This window comes from Syzygium oleosum, unplaced genomic scaffold (assembly GCF_021117445.2).
Source record: "Syzygium oleosum isolate NSW1041296 unplaced genomic scaffold, Sole_v2.1 Sole_v2.15, whole genome shotgun sequence".
In the NCBI taxonomy this organism is placed as follows: Eukaryota; Viridiplantae; Streptophyta; class Magnoliopsida; order Myrtales; family Myrtaceae; genus Syzygium; species Syzygium oleosum.
This window is the reverse complement of record NW_026607499.1, coordinates 5,372,820-5,400,159: the sequence shown is the minus strand read 5'-3', so window position 1 is coordinate 5,400,159 and position 27,340 is coordinate 5,372,820. Positions and strand designations below refer to the sequence as shown.

The 27,340-nt window shown below is 40.0% G+C and overlaps 2 protein-coding genes across 3 annotated transcripts; one reads left to right on the top strand and one right to left on the bottom strand.

Annotated features, from left to right (window-relative positions):
• Positions 1-399: 399 nt before the first annotated feature.
• LOC115693322 (uncharacterized) lies at positions 400-8,058 on the bottom strand. Its single transcript, XM_056318371.1, has 13 exons — positions 7,628-8,058; positions 7,076-7,194; positions 6,868-6,974; positions 6,690-6,777; positions 4,875-5,958; positions 4,734-4,788; positions 4,542-4,623; positions 4,332-4,412; positions 3,247-3,351; positions 3,121-3,170; positions 2,638-2,761; positions 1,003-1,099; positions 400-817 (listed from the first exon to the last, which is right to left on the bottom strand). The coding sequence occupies exons 1-12, from the start codon at positions 7,893-7,895 to the stop codon at positions 1,019-1,021; spliced, it is 2,244 nt and encodes a 747-aa protein (XP_056174346.1). The 5' UTR covers positions 7,896-8,058; the 3' UTR covers positions 400-817; positions 1,003-1,018.
• A 10,858-nt stretch (positions 8,059-18,916) lies between these two features.
• Positions 18,917-27,269, top strand: LOC115693324 (agamous-like MADS-box protein AGL14). Of its 2 annotated transcripts, none has more exons than XM_030620299.2 (7): positions 18,917-19,534; positions 22,811-22,889; positions 25,885-25,946; positions 26,137-26,236; positions 26,363-26,404; positions 26,519-26,560; positions 26,873-27,269. In XM_030620299.2, the coding sequence occupies exons 1-7, from the start codon at positions 19,353-19,355 to the stop codon at positions 26,984-26,986; spliced, it is 621 nt and encodes a 206-aa protein (XP_030476159.1). In that variant the 5' UTR covers positions 18,917-19,352; the 3' UTR covers positions 26,987-27,269. The 2 variants fall into 2 exon arrangements, with proteins under 2 accessions (XP_030476159.1, XP_030476162.1); XM_030620302.2 differs by having other exon boundaries at positions 18,918-19,534; positions 22,814-22,889.
• Positions 27,270-27,340: the final 71 nt, after the last annotated feature.

Here is a 27,340-nt window from a genome sequence, read left to right as displayed (position 1 = left end):
AGTTGTACATTAGCAGCAAAAGGTTGTTTTCATAGTAATGGAAACAATTAGATGAAGTCCTGTTCACAACCTTCTTTTCCCCACTCAGATTGGGTAATAGGGACATTACGACAACCAAAACTGGCTCCATCGAAGTCACATGAGTGAACAACAGCAGAGCGGGGAACAATGACAACAGCAGCGACAAGAAGATTTCACCCGGAAGAACATCAAAGAATTCAAATGAATTGTATTAGGTACAAAAATTTTAAAATTTGGTTAGAGAGGCTTCATTAAGTATAAAAAACAATCTTCTCAAAAAATCATTCTTGAATCTTCAGTTACTTACCTATCCGGATAAAGCCACCCAGCTTAAAGGGCCATAAATTATAGTTTCCAGCAAAGTGAATCTGCCCACCAGACACAGTCACGCAGCTTCCTCAACTAAAATGAACTTGGCCCTTTTACACTGTATATTTCTTTATTACATGAAACGACAAAGAAAGCATCACACCCCATTCATCTGATGTCAAACTGGCAGAGAGATCCAAATTTCAACACTGCAACACGCATGTAAGGAATTTGAAGCTCACAATCCTTGTCGACATCAATATGACAAAACAAGGCCGGCATTGAAACAGATCATCAGGAGAAAGAAAACCCACTTCCAACTGCAGTATAGATGGCAGTACCGTTCCAAACTTCTCACCTCTATATAACATGCATTCCCAAACTATCAACCTTGAGTCCCACAGCTCCATCAAAATCTCCTTAAATCCCGTATTATTCACGTATTCCCTTTCTATGCGATGATCCACTTATTCATTTCCATGTGATGCTTCATTACAAATGAAATGACAAAATCAAAGCTTCTGGGCTGCTAAAAGAATATGCAAGTCCTAGAAATCTATTTACAGTACAAAATCAAAGATTGAGTGAAAATCCACATATATTTCCAGAAAGGTTGATTAATATCGTCACATACAATTGGAACAAGGCAAACCATTTACAACATGAACTCACCTACAATGCACGCTGTTCACATAATGATACATCTATCCTTTGATTTTGCATCAGCCCTATTCGAAGATGATGGATTTCTCCCTCCATATCTTCCCACCTGTAGAGCACCATTAATGGCTGGTATAAGTTACACACCCAAGGGAAAAGTCTTAAATGAACACTACTAGATTGCATTAAAAGCTAGGAAGAGCGGACACTCTCTGGAGGCCTCCGTGTCCATGTCGGACGCCAACACTCGTCCGACACTCTTTTTTTAATTATTTATTTCTTTGTGGATTTGATTATATTAATTAGATTGAAATAATCATAAAAATGATAATTTATCATGTTTATATAAAAATATACATTTAATATACGTGTCCCTACGTGTCGGAGTTCTCTATTTTTTGAGAAATGACATGTCGGCATGTCGTGTTGTGTCTCATGTCGGTGTCGGTGCTACTTAGATTACAAGTCATTATCCTTTATTTACATGCAGCTGCAAACTACAAACAAAGACTAAAAATTCCTCAAAACAACTACACATGTATTTTGCAAGTTTGTTTCTCGGCTGTATCACAACCAATATTTTAACTTCTATCATCTTCAAGAAGTCATCCTGAAAGCAAAATATTATCACATATTAGTAGGAGGTCAAGGCAGAGAGCTACTCCATGAGATACCTTAAAGAATTGACCTAAATGAGAACTAGGAACTAGATTAAACAAGCAGCCCACTCCACCCTCACCGTCACTCCCAACCCAACACCTCCGAAAATAAGTTGCTCTGTCATATTTAGCTAATATGGAAGAACCATCCAAAACATAAGAAGTTTGAGCTCATCCTTAAATTCAACGAATTCTTGAACATGACAAGCTCCCCTGCCAACTTTCTAACCCAGACTTGGGTTTTAAGAGTGAGCAACAGGGATGGATCTAAAAGTTTCTCTTAGTGGGGACAACATTTGATCATTTAGGAATTTATTGCTAGTACACTTAAAGTAATATGAGTTTGATTGTCTATAACTACTACATTTTCAAAATTCTTGAATTGTTTTTTAGCCAATCTGTGGGGGCAAATTAAAACGAAAAAAATTTACTTTTCACATAGCTATATATATCTGAGAAATTTAATGGGGGCACGAGTTGTTTTTAGGCCAAAAGTAATTTAGTAATAGTTTAAAAAACTTAACATATTCCAGAGTTTTGACAAAATGAGCAAGGGCAAGAGCCGCCGCTACTCTAAAGCTAAGTCGGTCCCCGGTGAGTTCTCAAAGCCATCAGGCTAGAGTAAAGTTGATCTTGAAGATGACAAGCGAAGTTCCATGTTCTACATCTAACTTCTATGATTCGACAAATGTGTGCTTCCTTTTATTATCTGCATGCATTACATATTTGGAGAACAACAAGAATGGAGTTCTTTAAGGTGGCACACAGAAAACCTGGCTTGTGAGACTTTTGCAAGCAACTGTGCAGGATGACCCGGTAAACTAATGACCTCAAGTAAAGACACTGCTTAAAGCAGGGAACTGCCAACAGGGCATTATGTTATGGTCAATGACACGAAAAAGTAAGTATATCTCCAATTAGAACTTTATATTAAAAGCAGCTAACAAGATTACTCAAATAAGACATGGCAACAAGATTTTCAGCAAACCTGGGGACCAGTGATCAGCCTTGAAGCACCAATTGACTGTTGTTGCACATTATTGCGTTGTGGTTGTGGTTGTTGTTGCTCAAACTCTTGTTGCTGCAGAGCTATTGCCAATTGAAGGTCGGAACTACAACATAGAAGTGTTTGCACTCTTAGCAAAAGGCTCAAGTAGTCAAAATGTATCTAATTTATGTGGCACAAAGAGAAAGAGGCTTTAATGGACGAGAAACACTCAAACTGAAGAGACATATCTTCGAACTCCAAATAGTTAAAAAATCCTAGCCAATTATCAACACAGTGTTGCATTATGCAGAGAGCATGAGAATGCTTTTCCGAAGAATAAACGATTCCTTCACACGGTGTGGTGCCAATAAGACTACTGATGTCACTTGGCAAAATCCACTAAGACTGTTAACATTAATCGACCTACTCCAATCCATCCGAACTATTTAAACGATAAGAATCCATTAAGTTAGGATATTTTACTTCATATCCAAGCCTGCATGTTTTGCACTGTCGATGCTGGCAAGATAGTCCTGCAGCACAGGAGGGTAATATTGGTTAAAGGTTATGGCAAAATTCAGAGCACATAAGATAAAAATAGATACATACAGCTGTGCTGGCCATGGCATTATGCTCATCCCATGTATCATTTGTATGACTTTCCATCTTAAATTCCTTAAAATTGCTGGTCATGAACAAGGTGTCCCCATTGACCTGAAAACGCAGTGCAAGTGCTTAAAAGAAACATCAATGCAAACCATCCACATAGGAAAAAGCAACATAATCAGCTCAGTCTAAAAAATATATAAAATACAGTATGATTGAAAAATCATCTAAAAGTAACTATTTGCAGGAAAGACTAACAGTAACAAAATGCTGTATAACGCAACAACAAAGAAGGCATGTGAGGTCAAGTATAAATTGTTGCGAGAGTAGGGGGAAATACTTCAAGCTTCACAAAGTGGAAATTAGAGTTCCAAGGAGAAGTCCATCCCACAACCCATAAGTGGGATAATTTGGTAAACTCGAAAAGGTACTCTATTCACTTTCCTAAAAACTTGGATAGTACTCTCATTCAGTTTGGATCTGGATATGAGAATATCAGAACATGTCCATGGTTGAGCCAAATCAAGTAAGAAATGTAATACTTGTAAGGCAAAAATAAAGGTTTGGGCAGGGAGAGAAATTACAAAAAAATTCCATCATGTTAAGTAGCTGTTGCATAATTTAAGACTGTAATTCTCATTAATCAATCCACGTTTCTTGTTCATAACATATCTTTTCCCCATTCGACATGCACAGTTGTGCATAAAAAGGAAGAAAATCCCATAACTTGAAATAAGTCCATTTCTCTTAACCAAGTGAGCTTACAGACAAAAAGAAGAACTAGAAAACTAATCCTGTTTGAAACAAATTTCACTCCTGTTTCAAAATCATTGAGTTTACAACCAAATTTGGCAGTTACCACCATAAGAATAGGTGATGCACTGATTAAATGGCCTTACCTTTTCCTATGACCAGATTAAATGGCCTTAGCTAGCCTTGGATTCACTTAAAAAATTCAAATACTGACACTCATTGGAAAAACCACAAACCCGATAAAGCAGGTTCAGTTTCAAGCAGGGAAAAGGATGAAATCTGAACAGACTGACGAAAGTTCTCCTCATCGATGACAATGAAAACAGGCTACTTACCTCATTTAATTTCTCCCACACCAAATCAGGCTGATTTATGTAACCTTGGTCTGTAGCTAATAGATATAGTTGACCTTCATACTGCAAATGACATGAAAATTTATTAAAAAGAGATTATTTCTCTCATCTGGCACAAAAAGCTGCCATGTCCAACAGTTCACAGTAACAATGAAAACATACAAGAGATACAAAACGAAGCCCATGACTGACCTTAAACATGGTACTGAAATGATTGTTACGAAAGAACACACAAAGCTCTCGCTCTTTAAGACCATCTTGTAGACAAAAAAGGCTGCATTGTTCATAAAGTATTATTATGGAGTGCCTTCATATTCCAAAATGTTGGACAACTTTCTATAACTGATAGAAACATGATGGAGGATAGCAAATTCATAAACATACCCATAGATGGTCAACTGACTGGCGCTGCTCTTCAAGAAATTCCTCACTAATTCCCCTAAAAGCAAATTTGACAGAAAGAGATATAGCATCAAGACAAGTTGATAGTAAACTGAACGTCCAGTTGATTACAAAACTTCTTACCCTGTTGTGGGGTCATTTCATCCTTACTACTGACATCATAGGCATCTACAATTGCTTTGTCAGCTTGTTTAGCAAGAACCACCTCGCCTTCATATATGGGTTCTCTATCTTCACAGGCTGCTGTGCCAGAATCCAAAATGCATTCCTCTCCCTCATATATGGGTTCACTACCATCTATGCTGGGTGTAAAAGGTTCAGCAATATCTGCATGCTGCAATTTGCCACCAGAGGAATCTGAATCGACATTTGGCACAGAGACTCTCAAAAATTTCGCTGCGTCACATCCAGTCTGACGATCTGCTGCTTCAACAGTATAAACTGGAGAAGCCAGTATCTCCACCTTTTCATTTACTAGCAAAGATAAACTCGAACTCTCGTCCATAGTGCCATCCAGTTTAATAGGAGACAATACAGAAGCTTTTTCAACCTGGACCGAAGTGTCGACATCTCTCAGGTCAATCAAGTCATCCTGAATGGCAGCCACCCCAGTTTCTGCATGTTTAGACTGATGAATGTGGTCTGCTACATCTGTCTTTAAGGATGGAGGACCTACTTCCCCCAGACAAGTTCTGGCAATCACTGGATAGTTCTCATCAATCAGTGTCATATCAGCAACCATGAGAGGTGGTTTCGGCTGACAAGAGATGTTTTCAACTCCACTTGAATCCTGTAATCTACCAAGCGCATCTGCATGTACAAACTTCTGGGGACAACTACCTTCGTCAAAGTTACTAGAGATATTGCATGTGCCATTACCCGCAATGAGAGAGTTAATTGATGAATTAGCTCCTTCAGCCTCTGACAACTTTAAAACTCTCATCAGCTCCGCTTCTTCTTCAACATCCCCCTTCCTCGATATCTGGGTATCAGACACTGAACGCGGAGAACCATCAAATGAGCTGACCTTTGAAAGGGATGGAGAAGGCACACCAAGGGCTGCAGTAGCTGCAGCAGCAAAATCAACACAATCTTCTCCGCTGTCTTCCTTATGTTCTTGATCCATCATTCTTGTATCTAGTGCAACAAGCTCACCCATAAGGGCATTATATGACTTGGATCCAATCGCGATCGCAGTATCATCATCCTAAGAAAGATGTAGAAAGAAAGATACAAAAGCATAGTTAGAATAACTTGACAGGAGGGAGCTACAGACAACTAACACTAGTGGGAATTTTCTCGAACTCTATATTTCAACATCAACAAAAATCAATAAATCTAATAAAGAAAGTACACTTCTTTTGCCTGCCTATGCAAGGCACTAAGTACCAAAATAGAGCAAGATCGTAGACGATACTTCTACCCAAGAAGGATTTAAATGCAATGCAATGAGACTGGCACACATTTGATCATCAAGCAACCACAGTGGTTTGCCTGCCTATGCAAGGTACTAAATACCTAAACAGAGCAAGATCATAGAAAATACTTCTACCGAAGAAGAATTTAAATGCAATGCAATGAGACCTGGCAGACATTTGATCATCGAGCAAACCACAGCTGTTTCCCCATGCAATCAGCAAGCAACGTAAGTTGGCTTTCAAATAAATCAAATTTCCAAATAAGCAGAAGTTATACATCATCCTGGAGAGAAACTGCTGATAATCCAAATAAAATTCCTCAAAAGACGGATAGTTTCCACAATCGATACTGAAAACCACATATATACTGTATCTGTCAACAATTTTGATAATAAATAGCGAATGAGGACAAACACTTTCATCCAGATGAAGCAGACATTCACGAGTTACTTGAGAATTTACTCCTAGATAAGTGATGAGGCATTGGCATAAAAGCACATAAACCGAAATGTTAAAGCACCTGGGGATCGACAATCCAACCATGATAGAGTGGAATGTCCAGCAGATCAAAGATTGCACATTCTCGGGTGAATTCAAAGTCATCTATCCTGCAATCAAGAGATATACTCTATTCAAGACCTATAAGAGCATAAAGATCCAGGCTAAAACTTGAATACTTGTCATAAAGCCAATTCAACCTCCTGAACTTTATATTTACATCGATGCCAGTCGCAAGACGTGGCAGCAGATCAATAGCGTCCGCAATATTCTGTTGTTGATTTTCAAAATAGCCAGCATCCTTATTCTGCAACATTTCCAAAGAGGGGAAAAAAAGAATAGAAGATTAACATCCATCATAACCAGAGAAACACTCCACACTTCCAGGGGACAAGATTAGGCCATTACATTGATATTGCTGTTGGAATCAATTAGTCGTTCGGCCACCAAAGACAGCAATTTTTCTTGAGAAACCTCAGCTGTATCTGGACTCAAATTCAGGCTGTTCCGCAACAGAAGAATATTACCTGCATACGATCCCATTTAAGAACATTCCCCGAGTCACCGTCACCCACAAATAAACTCTTTACGCATCACCGACGCGCCCAAAAGATGCATGACCTAAGAGAACTTGTATTACGATGAACCGAACGTGACCGACACCAAACACCCGTCGTATTTGTTCGAGTACCGATTACACCACCCGATTTCTCGACCAGACGAAGTTATAATCCATGATTGCCACGGCTGACATTGCAGCAATTAAAAACAGAAGCTAGGCAATCGCTTCGATTTCATCCCCAACGCAAATACCAATCGCGAACCGAGCAAATAAAGGACAGAAACATCAATTGGAAGCCGGAGAACGGCGAAACCCTAGAGACCCGCAGATAAAGAGGACGAGAGGAGAGAGAGAGAGAGAGAGAGAGAGAGAGAGGAGGGGAGAGGAGGAGATGTTACAGATGGCGAGGAGAGGGCAAGGGCCATTATCGTTCTGGAGGATGATTGGCGTGGAGCGGCCGAGGAACTGGACGAGCTTCGTCCTGTGGACACATTCTTTCTCCGCCGCATCCGGAGGTTGAACCTGATGGTGCTGCTGCTCTTCCTCCTGCTCCTGCGGCGGCGGCGGCTGGTCGTCCGGTTGTCCCGGTCGCTCGTCCGCCGCAGACGACGGAGGCGGCGGCGGCGAAGAAGCCGAGGGAGGAGGCGGAGCGGCGGGAGCCGCCATGGCGGTGTCAAGGAATCGGAGGCTCTTTCGCGGAGAAGACGACCGGATCGGAACGATCGAACCAGCGCGAGAGGGAAGAAAAAAAAAAGGTCGTTGAGCCGGGCGAAATGGAGGATTTATAGGGGGGAGGGAGGGAAGGAAGGAGAAGGGAGGAAGGAGAGAGAGAGAGGGGTCACTTGAAGGAACAAAGGGGCAAAAAGAAGAGGATATCCGGCAACAACGAAGGAGCTCTTTCAATTGGACCCGTGAAAAGGGGTCGGATCATGTTTTGATCTTAATGAAAATGGTCCGACCCAAATCGATACATGTGATTTGTTTCGATCCGTTTTTGTATGGTTATAAATCCAGTGACCCGCGCCTGATTCATACCCAACATGATCCGACCAATATTACCAAAAACACTTCCATATTTAATCAAATTTAGGAAATTCATATCCAAACCGAGGTGAAAACGAAGAGAGAGTGAGCGCAAGTGAGGGCGAGAGATAGTCATATATGCGGGTTATTTCTAAAGAAGTTGTGAATCAATTTAACACCTGTATTATTTTTGGTTTCATCATTTTAAATCTATTTATAACCCATTTACTGTATATAACTAACATATATAACAATTTAGTCCATTAAATACGGGTTGATAAATGGTTTCATGACCCTTTTGACAAGCCTACTTTTCAATCCCATTTAATTTTATGGCCTGAAAAAAATCTCATTAATGTTGTGCTCCAAAAAGGGAAAATCTCATTTAATTATGATTTACTAAAACAAGAAGCATTTTCTTCCATCATTTTCTTTCTTGTTTTAAATCTTCCATATTATGCGTGAATATGGGCCGGACGAACCGGTCTCGTCATTTATAGCTAGACCCGAAACCGGTATCGTTGAAAGAGCTTCCATTGCTTGCTCCGAGATATCGATCTTCTTCTTCATGACACATAATTGTAAGTTCGATTCTTCGATTTCAATCTTTTTCTTAACTCCGAAGGAACGATTTACCCTCATTTTTCAATAAATTCCGAATGGACTTACTCCTGCCGGCAGAAGCACCGGATCCGTTGCATTACAGGCTTCTCTTACTCTCCTCATCTCCGCAAACATATGATACTAGAGCCCCCCTGCATGAAATTTCAAGTGAAATTACAAAGTGGGCTGCATCACTCGCACACGCGCATCAAATCGAACCTATGCTTTCCTTGTCCGCTAAGCAAAAGGCAACATGTCTCGACGAGCAAACAGGGTCGAGTCAAAACGGCTATCGGAATTACACAAACCGTGTTCTTTCCCTTCTCTAGATACTTTAACACGAGTGTGTCTCGAAGCACGCGGGAGGCAAAGCTACAGAAAAAAACACAAACGTGTCCGAAGCGTGCGGGATCGATGACTCTGAAGTATCCATCCGCTCGCGTAAGGTCAAGAGCAAATATACAGGGGAAAGTGCGGGTCTTTGTCTCATCCGTGGTGGCGCCGGTGGGAGAATGATTCTTGCGCGAAGTACCCATCAAGCAGGAACGCACGAGCGATACGTACAAAATGGCGGTCTCAGGAAAAGCTTGGACGATGTAGACCGCCTGCACAATTATTTCCGAAGGGGCAGTCTCGAAATGTGGACGAAACCATCCGTGCTAGGATCCGCATCATCTCGGCCTCGGCGTGGAATGTACTCGACCGAATGCGTGACGCGCGTGCCCGTTTAGTTAGATTGGCCGGTGATGCCCGTTGAAGTATTTCGATAATTTATTTGACGATCGACGGGCTACGTTTAGATATTGGGCGAAGGTGGGTTAAATGGTGGTTTTCGCTTTTGAGTGCCACCAGAATAGTCCGAGAATTCATTTAAAATTGATTCTGAGTTTTCATTATGCAGTGGTGTTGAGGTGATGGAGGCGGAGGGACAGGCTCTGTTGTTGAGTTTATATTAATAAGGGGATAAAAAGATTTTTCGGGCCAAAAAATAGCACAAACCCAAAAGTTAAAAGTACCCGTGAATTTGGGCCGAGGGAACAGAGGCAACTTCCTAGGCAGAATCATCAGTTAGGCCGGGTTTGTGAGATGGAGGATTCACAGGCCCAAGAAACTTATCAAATGTCTCATTTGGTAACCTAAATACACAAATACTATCCGCACAAGTCTTCCCCCCCAAAAAAACTTCATTTTAACATCTTCTATTCAACCTCAATCTGGTATGGCGACCACTCGAGAAGGTAAATTCAAGACGTTAAGGGCGCGAATGACAACCATTATGTTTCTCTGTTTTTCTATTTTTCTGTTCCCGAGAAGAGATTTGGAACAGAAATCCGTTTGACAACGCAACTTCATTTTTTTTTTATTTTCGGGATAAATTTTTAGTCTAGAATTAGGTTTGGAATAGAAATGATAAGTAGATTTTATTTTTTAAATTTTTTATTTTTGGAACAGAAACAGAAATAACAACTGTTTTTATCACCCACGCTCATCGCTCGCCGCCCCCTCTCCCCCACACCGCCAACCACCGCCCACCACCATCCACCAGGAACAGTAATTTAAGAATAACCTATCAAACTAATTTCTATTCTGGGAACAAAAATTTTGTGACGTTATCAAATGCTACTTTTTGCTTAAAAACTCATCTAGGGAACATGAATAGATTTTTCTATTTTTGGCCAGAAATTGGGCCGAGGAAGAGAATGGTTTTCATTCGCGCCCTAAGTATTCCATCAGATGAAAGAATTTGAATCGTCGATCGTAGAAGGGAAAAGTCGACGTAAATGCTCATGGACGCGGAATATGGCTAAGGTGTGTTTTAACATATAGACGGAATCCAGAGTAAATTACGCGATGCATGATTAGCTTAACTTTTTCAAATAGCCCTTTTCAACAAGGTATGAAAATTCTGATAATGAGTTTGAGAAGCATGTCCAAGCATAAGTACGAAAAAAAGAGAGAAAATCATCATAGTAACTAGGTGACTTCCGAACAGACCCGATCATTTGTCTAACCTAACCAACTCGAGTCGAGCATCGGGTGAGAAAAAATCGTCTTCTCTACACCGTGCCCATGATTGAACAAAGCAAATGAATTTTCCGCAGTTTAGGTTTCCAAACTTTCAAGCATTGGGTTAACTGAAAATGATCGGTCAACGGAAAATCATTTATGGTGAAAGAAACTATACATGCTTAGAGTAAGGAAAATGAGTTCTTGACTAGAAAAGGGGAAAACATTTTCTTGAAAAAAGATTTCTCAAAAAGCATTTTCTTTTGTCGTGAAATTTTCCCATAAACAAATGAGTGATTCGAGCCCAACAAATCAAACAGGCACAGTACAATCACTTGTTTAATTGATCGAACCTATATGTCTAGTATATCGATTCGAAAAACTCCAATAAGTGTTGCACACAAAGCAACATATATGGGAATCCCGCTTTGGTTCATAAGTGCTCTTGAAAGGAAGTTAGAAGAGAAGACCATTGGAACTGATGCTAGAGCCCCACTAACTAGTGGACTGTAGGAAAGTGACCCCATGCATGAGAAGCTATTGAAGAAGAGCCCTGATACATTGAAGGATGGTGCAACGAACCAAAGGCTCGAGTGAAAGGGAAGACGACCCACGTACAGATAGGATCATCTCATAAAAGCCAGTCCTTCTCTAGCAATGCAGTTGGTGATCGTTGTTACTCCTGTGATCATCCGACATGCCGGATCACATTGCAGATAGGGAGTCGAACCTTTTGACCTTGAAGGGGCGTGCTGTAGTTGTGAGGTGGTAGGAAATTGGAAGCTTTCCATGGTAAAGTTCAGCAAGGGTCCAAACCCAATGAATCTAGTACTCAGGAAGACCATATCTTCCGTTTGGATTGTGCAAGCGAACTCAAGAAAACCGACTCCTCTCCGTCCGGCCGATGATGCCGGGACTTAGTGGTACACGTTCAAATTCACCCGAGACACTCCTTTGGGCGTGTATCTCCATTTGGTAGATGATTTTTGGGTCTCTAATGCGTCGGTGAGGCAAATATTGATGGGGCTCCCTGGCCTCTTCGCAGTTTTAGACAAGAACTTTCCAGTTTCCGTGACGTTACGACGCTAAAAAATGAGTGGCCGCGTCCGGGGCTGTGTCTTGCCATTAATTTTTTGTCTTTCTTCCGTGCGTCGAATCAACGAAAACTTCAACTCATAGCCTGATGGGGGGGCACCTTCTCTCTCTCTCTCTCTCTCTCTCTCTCTACATTTAGCAGTACAAAACAGAGAATATATGCTTGCCACACATGGGAGGGACTTGATTTATGGCCTATTTAATGGCCAGTTTAAAGACCTCCCACCATCCTCCTACGCCCTGGACCACAAGCAAAAGTGACGCTTAAAGACCTCCCAACCTCCTCCTACGCCTGGACCACAAGCAAAAGTGACGCTGCACCAGACACGATGGTCGTCTGCTGCGTGCGTGCTCGACCCGAGTGCGAGTAATGATTCTATTCTAATTCAGCTCCTGATCGCCACCTCTCAACCTCTCTCAAGGGTTCATTTCCCATATAACTAAAATACAAATCATGCGGCCCTCGTTATAATTTGCTACCACTTGTGCTATCTGGCGCAGGGCGCTTGTGCAAATAAAGATTCGTCGTCATCTCGGGGAGCTAAAAACTTTAATTAATCTACCCGCGAGCTCAGGGGGAGAATTCAAAAGCATTGTTGAGACTCGTCCTGTCAATCACGTCCGTCTCGTGTCGAGAAAACGCTAAAAGTTGGATTAGCTTGACGAGCCTCGCGAAAGGGAATTACAGTTGATTTCGTGGGGTTGTGGTCGATTTGTATGATATATTATCTGGAGTTTAGGCGAGGGGAAGTAAATTTCATTTTGAGCGGGAGACCGATGAGGGGGTGGAAGAGGGATTGAATGGGACAGAGAGCTCAACTCAAAAGGCACGAGGGACCACAAATTCAAAGCAGCCACTTTGAACTGAGCCTGTTCTCAAGACTTCGGGCACGCCACTCACGTTCAGCTTTCCAAGGCTCCCACTTTTTGAGTGGTGTGGCATGGGCCATCGAGAGACAGAGAGATCTTCTAACATGGTGTTGAAATCCAATTCAAAAGCCATTTGCTGTATATCTTTATATACACATGATCTCCCTTCACCTATCAATTTAAGTTTTTAGGCTGAATTTTCTTATATGGTATCAGAGCCGAGTTCGTCAGATTCTATTATCGATTTGCACGTGAAAAGGATAATCTCGAATTGATTGTATAACCTACTCAAGCATCGCACCCATTTATAACTCATGCTCAGTTGTTGAATCACGCCTTAAAGGGTGATACGATGTGAGAATTTCCACATTGCTTGAGTTAGGTATATTGAGATGTACGTCTGAATTGTGTTTAAAAGTTCCAAATTGAAAAATTGGTGTGGTATGGAATAACTAATATATTTCAATTGGCCCATAATTCATTGGTTTAAGCTTTTAAGTGAATGTGGGTCCAACTATATGCGTTGACTGGTTCGGACTTGAATTTTCTCTTGACGATCTCTTGGTGATGGGCATTATGGACTTTTGTTATCTCGAGAATTTTTAGCAGCGCACAAGCTTGAGCGATCCTGGACAAAACAAAGTCATTAAGTCGTGACACCAAAAGATCAAATTGACTTAGATTGGGTCTAATAATCCGTGCTCGACATATATTGATTTTAGTTTAATAGAGTGGAAAGATGTTGCACAAAATGGTTATTTAACCTTCATATGGGTTTTTAATAATTTTTTGAGCGGAGAACTTACCCGTATATCGCAATAATTCCTTTTTCTCTGTCTTGTACACAAAAAGAAAATTAGAGATAAATATAAAACCATCCTCAACTTAAATCCACAATTTGCATCTCCCTAACCTACAAAGACCTGTTTGCTCTCGTGCATACAAGAAATATATGACCAAAAAGTGAAATCCAATGAGGAGGACGGTATATTTTGGGAAAACAAAAGCAATTTAATTAATCGTATGCTTGAAATTTAATATTTGCAATCGCATGTATGGAGATGTAAGGAGGGTAGGACGATACTTGCAATTTTCCCGACAAAATTAACAGCTTGCCAAAACAATATTGCTACTCGACTTTGATTGTTGTTATTTAAGCAGAAAAAAGTACGTTATGGAAGATGAAGGCACCCGCCTTCCGGTACGAAAAGCACCTGACGCATCCTTGGTCATATTTGGCATAAGGCCTGAGTTCCAAATAAGTAGAGGAATCTTCTTTGACTAAAAATAGTAGCAGTTAGCGTTTGGGCAAAAGTCACCAAAAACCCTAAATTATGTCTACCGTGGCATATTTATTTAATGACAATTGTTTGGAAAAATCTCACAATGAGCATAGTTTAGTTTAGGATTTTTTATGACCTTTTCTCTTAGCATTTACCCGCCGGCAATTGTCCTTGATAAAAAGAACTTGGCCTATCGAGTAACTTTGACCCGGTTCGCACTCTTCCAATTGGTGGAAGTGAAGAGAGTTTGAAAGAAAGAAAGAAAAAAAAGGGTTATATTCAGTCATTAAGGCTCCGTCTATTTTCGCGAAAAATGAATGAATTGAAAGATAAATTTATTAAAAACGATCGCCTATATCACTTGATATAATTTGTTAATGAATAATATTTTCATTATCGACAACAATATATGTAGAAGCATTTTCATGGATGATGAAAATAATCTTTGTTCATTCATTTTTGTAAGCGATACAAGTAATCATTTTTAGAAAATTATTTTCCAAATCATTCATTATCTAAGAAAAAAATGCACCCTAAGTGGAGAATGAATTGACGGGAGTTCAATTTATATTTAGAGAATATCTAGAGAAGCTTTCTGTTACCATAAAATTGAGTGAAATTTACATCTTAGATTAAGATTAGTGGAAACGTGACGACCAGACGAATATATTAAGTTTGAGAATATTTGAGAGTGAGAAATGTGGGTTACGACACGAAGCGTGCAACCGATCACTTTATAGTGAATCAAGTTTTTGATGATCGTGGACGCTTTCGCACATTCCCCTTCCTAAAGAAGTTGTTTCTTTTCTGATTAAGTTAAAAGGAAAAATCACAAAAAATCCTAAATCATGCCTACTGTGAATCATTCAAAACTCCAAACTATGCCTACTGTGACACATTCGCTTTAAACTTTTTCTAGTGATATAAAAAACCTCAAATTTGTACCTATGTAGCATATTCATTGTCTATCAAGGTTTCATTATATGATTTTTCAGGCAAAACAATTTCATTTTTAATTCATTTAAGTCACGCGGGCGCCATGTCAACACTATTTACTTTTTGGCGTCTATTTAGGCAGATTTTTTAACGATTTTCATTAATAGAATTTTGACGGAGGGTAGATGTATCACGCTAGTGCAATTTGGGATTTTTTGCGTTGCAAACAAAAGTTTAAAAGTAAATGTATCACAACGAGCGTAATTTAGGATTTTTGGTGGCTTTTGCTCTTAGTTAAATCCAAACATCGTATGATACGATGTAACCAATTATACTTTATAAGTACCTATTCATACCGGCATAAAAACCATAAAAAACAAATCGACGCAAGAAATATCCACTTATGATTTGAGTATCGTGTCAATTGTAATTTTCTTGGCTATGAGTTGAAGTTTGTGCCCCTATAGAAAAAGTTTGTCTCGTACTAACAACTCTCTTGTTTTAAGGGCAAAGAGATATTATTATTATTCAGGCTATAAATAGTCGAAGTGCACAACGTATGTGTGGATCAAATGATGTTCAAATTGTTGATTTCACTACATTTCGAATATCTAGTAAACTTCGTGCCCGTCTGATATAGCCTTGCTTTTTAGTAGCTTTGCTGAGCTATAAAATACATCATGAAAGACTATAATTCATGTGTTTAGTAATATATTTTAAAGTTATATCGCCTGAGAACCAGGTCACTTAGTTTCCAAAAAATTATTATAAAGATGCCACACTTGCGAGGAGCTTTCCAAATATCGCATCAAAATATTTCTTATCCCATTATTACAGTCGAAAAAAACCAATACTAAGCAGTCTCTTAATTTATAGCAAATGAAATACAAAAGTAGGTAAATGGTGTGCTTTCGCTAGCTAGATTCGAGTGAAGCACATTGGGTCGACGGAGCGATCTCTACAGCAAAAAAAAAAAAACAAATGAATTAATAAGATTATGACTAACTTGATGAATTATTTCACTGGAAAACATACTTGTATGTCTAGGGAACTTGGCAAAGCCAATTAATTAATAGAAAATTTCGACCAAAAAAATTAATTAATAGAAAATGACCTACTGATAAATTACGATCTTCAATGTACGAATTGATAATGTCAAGTCAGTCACCAATTTCGACGAAAAGACCACAAAAAAAAAAGGACGGAAAATAGTCACTCTCGATGCAGAAAATCTTGGGCTTCAACAATTAAATAGGAAAATGATTGACGTACCCTCTTGTGGTCCTGAGTTTTCAGCACGTTTAGTGCTCTCAGAGAAAAAAATCCCATCTACTAAAAACCAAAAAATAAAATAAAATAAAAGATGCTCCTGCATAAAAAACTGAAAAGAATTAATAATGCTAAACAAAAATAGACATCCCCGAAAGGTCCACCGAGAATATTTTTAAATGCGACAAGAGAGAGACCAGGGAAAAGGAAAAGCCCCGCTGGTGCGCGGCACATGACACATGTCAAGCCCACGTGACACGGTACCCGATCTCTCTCAGGGGCGCGGGACGCGTGGCGGCACCCGATTGGCCCCGGTCCCCCGAGACGATGGTACGGACGCGCATCTGGGACGTGGCCGTCGGCTTTTTCCGTACGGACCGGTGGCGAATCTGCTCTACCCCCCTCTCTCTTTAATTATTATTTATTTCTTTTTCGCATCGAAAAATAAAAAGCGGGGGAGAAAAAAGAGAAAAAGAAAAAAAAAGCAGAAGAAAAAGCGCGCCCCCGGAAACCCAACCTGCAACGTGCTCCTCAGGTTGGGTGCCTGTCTGGGTTTCACCGGATACCGACAGGAACGGTCACCGCCTTCGGGGTATCAGTATCACGCGGCCCCCCCCCCCTCCCCCCGTGCCGCCCCGAGGGTTACCGGGACTGAAAAGTTGTCAGCCGAAGCCTTGCCAGGTGGGATTCCTCCGAGACGGGTAGTACAGAGGCCACGAGAAAATATTAGGTGAGTTAAACACTCCACGTAGGCTATGCAACACACCATTCGACTGATGACACGTGGCGAACAGGGCCCACCGGTCAGATTTTGCAGTCTCCCGTTCCTCCACTTTCAGATCTTCTCTCTCCCTTGTTACTCTCTTTCTTCTTTCACTGTTTTCTTCCGTTTCTTTTTGCGTTTCAAGACCATGGACGACGCTCGCGCTTGAATTGCAGTGTCACCAGCCAACCATTGACGACCGCTCACGAGCACGCCGACGCTCATCCATGGCCGTTGTCTGCATCATTCGGGCATGCTATTGACTTCCTTGGGTATCCATCTTTCCCATCCACCATGGACGACGCTCGCGGCCAGCCATGGACGACGCTCATCCATGTTCATGGTCGTCGTTGGCATCGAGCAACGCCGGACGGGACGGCTCGATCTGGAAGTTTGGCCAGATCTGGAGCCATGGCCGCTCGTCGCTCGCGGCCACAATGCAGAGATTATGGCCCCAAAAATAAAAGAAGAAACAAAAATGAAGTTCTACTTCTGCATTGTGTGTCCATAATGGCGGTGGTGTGCTTCTGGTATGTGTACCAGAAGAAGAAGAAGATGGTGAAAAGTGGGTGAGACGGAGAGGTTAACGGCCGGGAGATAATGTGCAGGGAGAGAAGTAACGGAGAAGAGAGAGACAGATGGGAGAGAGTAAAAGTTTATAGCGGGACCCACCTTGCCACGTGGCATTTATTGGATGGAGTGTTATACCATCCCACGTGGCATATTCAACTCACCTAATATTTTCTCGGCCACCGTGCCTCCAAAGGCTCGGCTCCGTTCAAGGAAAGGGCGGAAAAAGAAAAAGAAAAAGAAAAATGCTGCTACGTGTCGCAAGACAATAGGTGCCATGAGAAGATGGTAACTTCCACGAGATCTCAGTACTATGATCCACACCGTCCGTCGCATGGTAATCTGAAACTAAGCCCCGTCTAATTTTTCATTTAATCATCCTCTCTTTTTTTTTTTTTTCTAACTTGGTGACGCCGTAAAAGGATTATTGATTCCACAAGGAAAAAAACGTTGCGGCACAAATTAAATTCTCGCAATTCTTTTATCGCGAATTCAAATGAATTACCGTTCGACTAGAAAGCTATTTTTACCTATATGAAATTTTACACACTTGTCCTTATTGCTTGAAAAGAAGAGAACTCGATCACAATCCGAAAACATTTGTGGGGGATAAAAAAAGCACAAGATTTGGTGTTTCGAGAGATGCTAAACTCGAGGAAAGAAATAGGCGCCGGCGTGAATTTAAACCCATTTTATATAGGCTCGAAGGACTCGGTGCCACAAGATGAGGCGATTAATTTACGAGCGTGCCACGGGTTCCCGTGACGCTGGTGGTGGGTATCCATAAAAAAAAAGCCAGAAGAAACTTACGAAAGGTCTCCGGTCTTCCGCTCAATAATCTCGAGAACCGAACCCATCTTCTACCACTTCATTCTTAGGCATTTTCGATATACATATACATCTACATATACATATACGTACGTGCTAGCTTCGTGTGTCTATATACATTTGCGTATAGATAAAAAAGAGTACCGGTTGATGGAATTATTAGCCACTAATGGGGGCAGGAAATGAGGGGCAAAGAAAAGGAAATAAAGTGTGGCCACATCGTCGGCGACATATATTTGCATCCCACACACGCACGCACACGGAAATACTGGGGAAGGGAGGGAGCATTTATTCCGTGTTTCTGTTCTTTTTCTGGGATTGCCTGTTTTGGCTGTGGCCTTACCAAAAGGAGAAAGATTAAAAAAAAGAAAGAAAGAAAGGAAGATAGAGATCATCTCCTCCTCGCTCCCCCCCGCACCCTTTTTAGGGTTCTCTTATAGACTCCAAGCTCCAGCTCCAGCTCCAGCTCCAGCTCCTACCATAACCTCTCCCTCCTCCTCTCTTTCTCTCTCTCTTCTGTTCAGCTTCCTCCTGTTCGAATCCCCCCCCTTAGGGTTTCCCGGATTTCAAGCACTCTCTCTCTCTCTCTGTCTCTGTCTCTCCGCCGATCGCCGAAGCCGTCGCCGTCGCCTGATCCGGGAGGCCTCCGTTTGTTTTGGCCGCTTCCGCTTCCGGTTGGGGTACTCTGAAGCGGCCGGGCTGCTCTTGATTCCGCCGACCCCCCACCCCAGCGCTGCGCTTGGTGTTGTGGTGCGTGTTGTTTTTTTTTCTTCAGCTCCTTCTTCGATTCCGTTCCTTGGCTCGAGCGAGCGAGCGAGCGAGCGCGAGAGAGAGAGAGAGAGGGGGTGGGGGGGGGGGGGGGGGGAAGGCAGGGAGATGGTGAGGGGGAAGACGCAGATGAAGAGGATAGAGAACGACACGAGCAGGCAGGTGACGTTCTCGAAGCGGAGGAACGGGCTGCTGAAGAAGGCCTTCGAGCTCTCCGTCCTCTGCGACGCCGAGGTTGCACTCATCATCTTCTCCCCGAGGGGCAAGCTCTACGAGTTCTCCAGCTCCAGGTACATCGATCGATTTGTTCGCCTCTCTTTCCATGCTGAAACCGCTGGATTTTTTTCTCTTTTCTTTTTGCCCCGAGTAGCATAGGTATCCGGGTCTTCGATTCGACGATCTTGGTGTGTGCTTAACCAATGCATTAATCTCGCGAGCAGCTTCACGAGGAATCATGGATCGTGACGTGGGAGAAATGGTAGGACTGGGGGCTTTCAATTTGTTGGACCCAGTTCGTAGGAATCATCATCATTTGATGGAGGTAAAATGAGACCGAAAAAAAGTTGAAGGATGATGAACCAGAAATAGAGGATAGGCACAAAATAGGCAAGTACTATGTGCACAGGCTTGACGCAGGCTCTAGCTGTCAAAAGTGCTTCCTTCTGATCTCTCTCTCTCTCTCTCTTCCGTTTGGTTTCCTTTTTGGTATAGCTCGAATGCTGAGTGTTCTTTCCCTGGTGATGACTATTGAATGCGATTTTGGGTAGAGAAAAGAAAGGGAGACTCGACTTTGGATGGATTGTTTTTCTTGGTTCAAAAATGCTTTTTTTTTTTTTTAAATTTATGGCTTTCACTTACAAGAATGGCAGTTTTCTTTTATCGTTGTATTGTGTGTGCATGGGTCCTTATTTGGTTCAATGCCCAAATTTCTCACGGCCTCGTACATACATTGACACATCGGACTGGTGATATGAGACATGAACAGTTGACACAACTCGAGACAAGTTACAAGACACGAAACGCTGAAAGATAACTCGGTTACGGTCCTGAACGATATGTTTAACTCCTACAGAGAGAGAGAGAGAGAGTCAGTCAGTCAGTCATGACTCGTAAGTTCACTTGGGGGTATGCTCGAGTTTAATTTAATAGGATTTTGTGACTTGCTTAAACTGTACTTACAAAATATCTTCGGCATATCTGCATCAGAGTATTGAAGCAGTGTATACCCTACAAGGCAGTCAAGTGGTTTTGGAAGTCAGAGGCCGTATTACCAATTGGGGCATTGCAAATGATTGCTCTTTGGTTTTGTTATTGTTATTGTTTTTGTTTTTCGTTTCTCCAAATTATGGCAGTGCAAGGCTTTGTACCTTTAATCTCCAAAAACTGTGCCACCCTTGTATGTGTATAATTAGCCGGTGATAACGACTTTTTTTATTAGTAACTTTTAGAAAATGACAATGAACTTGGAATCTTAGGTCTGTTTACTTTGGGGGCCTCTCGAAGTAGATGGACCTGGTGTGTTTGCCAATAAATACTGTATATGCTATTAACTTTTCCATGATTATTGTTATATTGCCTTTGAAAAGAGTGGAACCTCTCTCTCTCTCTCTCTCTCTACCCCTACAAAGACCCCCGAATCCATATAAATAATCTGTGCACATTGTTTTTTATGCGATTAGCTTATGGGGGTTATGTGTTTGATTTGTGACCACATAATATAATGTAATCCTCGACTTACTCAGCGCAAGCTACAGAAATCCAAGCTATGTAGAGACTCTCTAGTTCTCTCCTTTTGACTGTACAGTGGAAAACTCTAGTGAAGACTCGAGTTTTGACAATTGCAGTGCACAGTGGTCATTTCGGTTTCAAGGGGGTTTTCAGTGAGTAATGTCAAACAACGAAAATTTAGTTCTGAGTTCTCTGACATGCAAATTAATCTCGATGAGTCCACAAGGTATTATTTCATGCATGTTTCAGCTTGCATGCTCTCGGGTTCTTCGGTGCAATGCTTGAAAAGTACCGTTGTGGTATCTGAAAAGGAGATTTGAGCCTTTACACAGGTTAATATGATCATCTAATGTAACCCAAAAAATGACTTTTTAGGTTCACTTCTCTTCATGACCTTTTCTAGAGCCCATAAAAGCTTTTTAAACAAAATTTTCTTGTAAGAATGGTGGAATTATTTCAATGATGTCGAGATGTATGTTAGCTGATTCAATATCTTGCCGAAGATCTCCATATTATATCAATAAATATTATATATGTGTTTATCAGTTTCTTTGTATACTGTAGTTTTTTCCTTTGGAAAGATCGAGTATCGTAGTTAACGTCTCTCTGATTTGTGTTTATTAAGTTTACCTGACTCTTCAGTCACCTATTAGCTTATTGTCCTCCTTGGACCAATCTCAGAAGTTTCTCTATTGAATAAATTGAACTTGAATGAGTACATTGTCATGTATTATGCGAGTGGATGGATTTGAAGGGCATAACTAGCGAGAGTTAGAGTTAGTTTTTAGAATGACAATAAAAACTTGGGACGCAAATGAGCAAGCCATATGAGACTGAGAGACTAGCCGAGTTTAATAAATTCTATTTTTTGGCGTTCAAGTCCAGTTTGAATAATCAATGTATCCTACTAAGTCGTACTCAGGCTTGAAATACTTCAGACGAGCAGCTCGTCAACCTAATTTATTCATAGTTGAGTTATAGAGTGTTTGATTTATATCTATATATAAGTTATAACCACATTATTGTAAGGAACTAACGATGACATAATATTTCTTTTCATGGTACAGATTTGAGTTTCTGTTTTAGCTTTACTCGAGCTTTCATCAAAATTTGTCTTATCAAGTTAAGTTTAAACATATAAAAATTAATTAGAGTCAAGCTTGAGGTCGAAAATAAAGCGTCACTGAGCTGAAGTCTGATATCGAGCTTTGAGTATTTGAAACAAAGTCAACCTCAAGTAGAAAGTCGTGTTGAGTTGACTCATACTAAATAAGAGTTACATGAGGCATTTTGTCGTAAGGTACACGTGCGCTCGCATATAGATACATGTGTTTATTAATGTGTGTGTGGGTATCATTGTAATTTGGTGAGCTATTTAATTTGAGAATTCTGCATCTTTGATATTCTCTGATCTATCAAGAAGTAACATAACATTATTTCCCATCCGGTTGTCCGTGTTCATGATGATAATCCATAGATTGTCATCAATACGCTATCTTCTTCTAGCTGGTGCTTATACGTTCCTTTTCCATATGAGGGAGTTGTCAAAACTCAAAAGCAAAGCTACTAAGCTAGTACTGTCATGACATAGAGCTAATGAACAAGGTAACTAATGGCTCTGGCACTTGAGTCTTAAGACTGATTAATAGCAAAATGGCCTGAAATTTCTTGCAGTTATAGCTATAATCCCTGCTTTTCTTAGATGATGTATGTCGAACATACAATTTTGTTGCTTTTTGGCCGTCATTCAGTATGAAATTCATGCATTTATATTTGAGTGTATGTTCTAGCTATGATTGTAAATAACACTTCCGCTCTTGCGGGATACTATGGAAATGCAGCTTGAGCAAGACAATAGAAAAGTATCAGAAGAAAGCCAAGGACATGGGATCCAAAACTGCTGAAATTCCTATGCAGGTATGCTCCAACTTGAATATCAGCATAAGAGAAGTTTCCATATCACCAATTATGTCTTTGAGATGGTGTGTCCATCCAAATATATATTTGGTTTTGACTTGCCAGAAATACTTTTGACCAGAAATAAAAGTTGGTGATTGGGAAACTACCAAATAAACGTTGGTAATTAGAAAACGAATGATGAAGAGTTCGTAACTTGAGAAACTTTTATTCAAGTCGCTTGGGCTTGTTTAATAAAATTGAAATATTTGTTGTACTTTTAAGTACTTAATGTCAAGTGAGTTTTTAAGGACTGAAAATGAAAATAAATGGTTGTTCGATAACAGATGGAAATTGAATAAAAAAAAACAATGTTTTTTTAACAAGCATGGAGTATTGAGCATTAGAACCGGTAAGATTTTGCTTTTCATTGTATATTTATTGCTTAACCAATTGACTAAACCATCCTTACTTACTACATTAAGTGATTTTTTACTTCACCAGTCAATTAGTTGTGCGTAGTTGGTGATTACAAAACACACTTAATTACCCTAAGTGCTAAAAAGTTTAATTTTTAGCGCTTGATGTAATTTTCCAACACATCCTTACTTGAGTTAATAATTTAAACCTAGTTGGTAAATAAGTGCAAATAAGTTGAATTAAGGTTAGTGATTTAATAAAATAGTTGGTAACTTCAGAAGTTGGCACATTATGCAACATAGGTTGGTAAGTTCTTATAAAAAAATTTGTAATTTCGAATTGACCAAACAAATGTGGATAAGTGACTCCAATAAGAGTTTGATAATCTAAAATTAGTTGATGCTCTAATCAGATTAAAGTTGAAAAAAATTGAGGTTGTTATTTGATATAAGATCCGGTATATTAAGAATGGTGTTAAGCGAGGTAAATTAAAGTTGGTAAGTTCTTATAAAAATTGTTATTTTGGAAATAACCCAATAACACGATGAGTAGTGACTTGGATAAGAGTTGGTAACTTAAAACTAGTTAGGAATTAATTTGAAGAAAAATTGATAAGTAACTCAACTTTAGATTAGTAACTTAGTACATGAGTTAATAATTTGAGAACGTCGGCAAGTGACTCAAGTAAAACTCCATAAGTTGTTATAAAGTTCGGTAGTTTCAAATTGACCTAACAAATGTCGTAGATAACTCAAATAGAGTTTTAATTCAAAATTAGTTGGTAATTTAATTGGAGAAAAGTAAGTATATTACTCAAATAAAAAACACTAAGTCACACAAAGAACAATTGATAATTTCAATAGTCGGGGGGAGGGGAGGATTTGCAAATGTGAAATGTGCTAAAGGGGGATCCGTTAATTAGAAAATGACTGCTCAATCGAGACTTGAGACACTTTGGAGTCAATCGAGCCACGTACTCAAGTGATCTTAGCGGGGGTCATTAGAGGTAACTTTAAGGCTAGCCGCCTCGATACTAGTGGTTGGCCAAGTTCTGACTTAAATGAGAGAGTTTATGGTTTGTGGATTTGGACTTTTTGGTGAGGACGGTGAGAAAAGTAGTATATATGTGTATATTGGAAGAAAAAATGACAAGTTTGTAAATGTAGCTACAATAGTGATTGGTGTAACTTGAGTCAAATAACAGAATTAAACGTGTAAAAACAGTAAACAAGCCTTAAATTGGAGGAGGCAAAGTTATTGGGGAAAAGACTAGGGAGGGTTTTTTTTTTTTTGAAATATCCATATAGATCATATATTATACGATTGGATTAGGGTTTGGGATATGATTTTTTGATGGTGTATGACTATGAATTGCGGGGATGATAGCAGTTATCATGCACACATCTTAATGCTTAATTAAATAACACAACTTGTGCAGATTGTGCTCTGTATAGACGAGATATGTATTTTTAGTAAAAGTTTGCTTTTTCCATGAAAGTCGTGTTAAGAAATTTTATGATGATGTCGCGAATCACGCTTAACTACTTTTTCTGTTTAGCTATAAAGTCATTATGAATTGACTAGTGCCTTCTCTCCTAGCCAAGATGCCACATTTCAAACTAGTGGGTAAAATTTTATTAGTGGTCAGTAAACTGCAGTAGATTTCATATTGGGGCACTTGCTTTTGATTTTGGTTTTGATCGGACCAATGCACTGACTATCTCACTTATTTTCAATAGATGCATTATAAATCAGTTACATTATTTTCACGTTAGCAATAACCAGCAAAATGTCTAAATTCTGGTCAATGGACATCTATGACAAAGAAATGGAAGTTTAGTTTTATTGAATTATTAAGCTAAAGTTCAACTATCATATTGCAATATTTACTTAGTTTCAGTGATCATGGTGCATTCTTCTTTTATGGAGGGATACTATTCAGATAAGAAAAGAAGCCTTCAATATATTGTAATGTTGCACTTTCGTTTTATTTATCCTTGTACTCTTTTAATATGACCATTTCATACTTTTCATCACTGACATCAAATCTGTGTGTTAAAATTCAAAAAAAACTTTCGTTCAAATAAACACCCTAGAGAGAGTTGAGATCGTGTACATAAAAAGAAACACGAGTTTGACACCAAATACAAAATCTCACTATAGTTGTAATTCATCAATCTGATTTTCAAATCTCGATGACACAAAAAGAGTTCCAAAACATCAACATACAATATTTATATAACCTAGGCAGAGGCCACATAGACGCGCCCTAAAATTATCTGAGAAGTTTTTTATTTTTTTTTTTGGGGTGGCAAATAGACTTAATAAACTAGCTTGTTAGAATTCTGATTTTTCTAATTTTTGGAGAGTTAATCACTTGGGTGAGTATTATCTTGCGTAGAGAGAGAGAGAGAGAGAGAGAGAGAGAGAGAGAGAGAGAGAGAGAGAGAGAGAGAGGGGATTTGTGTTGCATGGGTTTATTCGCTTGTGTATGTTCTGTCATCACCATTCACCCATTATACTGAGAGCACTATCATGGAATCTATAAGCTTTCTACCAGAAGCAAAGAGTGACAGTCACCATGCTTGACATGCAGCTTTCCAAGGGAAACACTCTTGATATGGAAAAGAAGATCGAGCATTTCGAAGTGTGTAGAAGGTCCGGATCTCTCGTATCTTGCTTTTCGTAAATCTTGTTCGTAAACTTGTCAATAAAATGAATAGTTCACGCGGCAGACAGAACGGATCGCAATCCGTATCATTAGTCGGGCTTACATTATTTTTGGAAACGCTCAATCTTGTCCCTTAGATCTGTATAACTGTACATATGTCTGCATTGGACAATACAGAAGACTCTTAGGAGAGGGTCTGGATTCGTGTTCGATCGAGGAGCTCCAACAAACAGAAAACCAGTTGGAAAGAAGTCTCACCAAGATCAGGGCAAGAAAGGTAAATTGTTTCCCTTTGTTCCGACGCCATATTTCATTTCCCATGTTCTTCTGTCCCATTTTTTCCGAACAAAAAAGATCGCCGGTGATTAGCGGTTGATTAAAGCTCGCATTATATCTCATGCAGAACCATTTGATAAAGGAGCAAATTGAGCGGCTAAAAGCAGAGGTAAAAGATCCCTATGACACTGCCTGTGCACATGGACGTGCTTTGTCTTTGATTACTGTCTCCCAGTTGTATGGATTAGTGATTGTTTAACATCTCTCTCGGGACTTTCTATAGGAGCGGAAACTACTTGAAGAAAAGAGAAAGCTACTTGAAGAGGTGATTAATGCTTTTCCTCTCTAGATTATCCTCTTTTATCAATCTAGCTAGACAAACAGAAAATGTTTATTGCATAGATAAGATGTCTGCACCTCGAGTCAATCTGTGGCATCGAATCTGGTTCTCCCGTGTGACGCCGTGTATGCAATTACTAATCAGACAATTCTGTAGATGAGCTCAGTGTAGTCCCGGAGAATGGGGATTTAGTTGGGTTACTCCTCGATATTTCAATACGCATTTTTAAGGTAGGTCCTAGATATTCTTGGTTAAATTTGAATGACTACTGAAAGCATTTTCTCTGGTCCATTGTAGATTGAATGTGGCAGAGGATTGACCCCGGTCTCCAGAGAACCACCTCGTGAAGAAATCCGCACGGAGACTATGGACGTCGAGACCGAGCTGTTTATAGGACCACCAAAAAGATGAACTGCTCTCGTCACCTATACCGTGATTGCTCCAAATAATGACTATAGCACCGGGGAAACGCTTCCTCGGTTGCTCTTTTCTTCTTCGATCTTGAGGCAAAATAAGTTGAGTGAACATGTTCATTAAAGTTTTATTTCATGATGAGTGCGTACTTGCTTATTGTTGCTCGATTGCCTGATAATCTGTATATTAACAAGGCACGTCATTTCCTCTCTCTCTCTCTCTCTCAACACAGACCATGTATCAAATCACTTGCTATTTGAGCATCTTGAAATTCTTGGAATGGTAGAATCCCCGACCGTTCAGCGTTTTTCCTTCCTTTTCCATTAGCATACATAACAACAGAGTCATTCA

Bases quoted from the DNA above. Each gene is read 5' to 3' on its own strand.
- LOC115693324 (XM_030620299.2), top strand. From the start codon at position 19,353: ATGGTGAGGGGGAAGACGCAGATGAAGAGGATAGAGAACGACACGAGC. The intron at 22,890-25,884 runs GTATGCTCCAAC...CTTGACATGCAG, and splicing joins CTGCTGAAATTCCTATGCAG to CTTTCCAAGGGAAACACTCT. The intron at 26,561-26,872 runs GTGATTAATGCT...GGTCCATTGTAG, and splicing joins AGAGAAAGCTACTTGAAGAG to ATTGAATGTGGCAGAGGATT.
- LOC115693322 (XM_056318371.1), bottom strand. From the start codon at position 7,895: ATGGCGGCTCCCGCCGCTCCGCCTCCTCCCTCGGCTTCTTCGCCGCCG. The intron at 7,195-7,627 runs GTAACATCTCCT...GATCGTATGCAG, and splicing joins TTGCCCTCTCCTCGCCATCT to GTAATATTCTTCTGTTGCGG. The intron at 5,959-6,689 runs GTGCTTTAACAT...CATCTTTCTTAG, and splicing joins GTTGGATTGTCGATCCCCAG to GATGATGATACTGCGATCGC.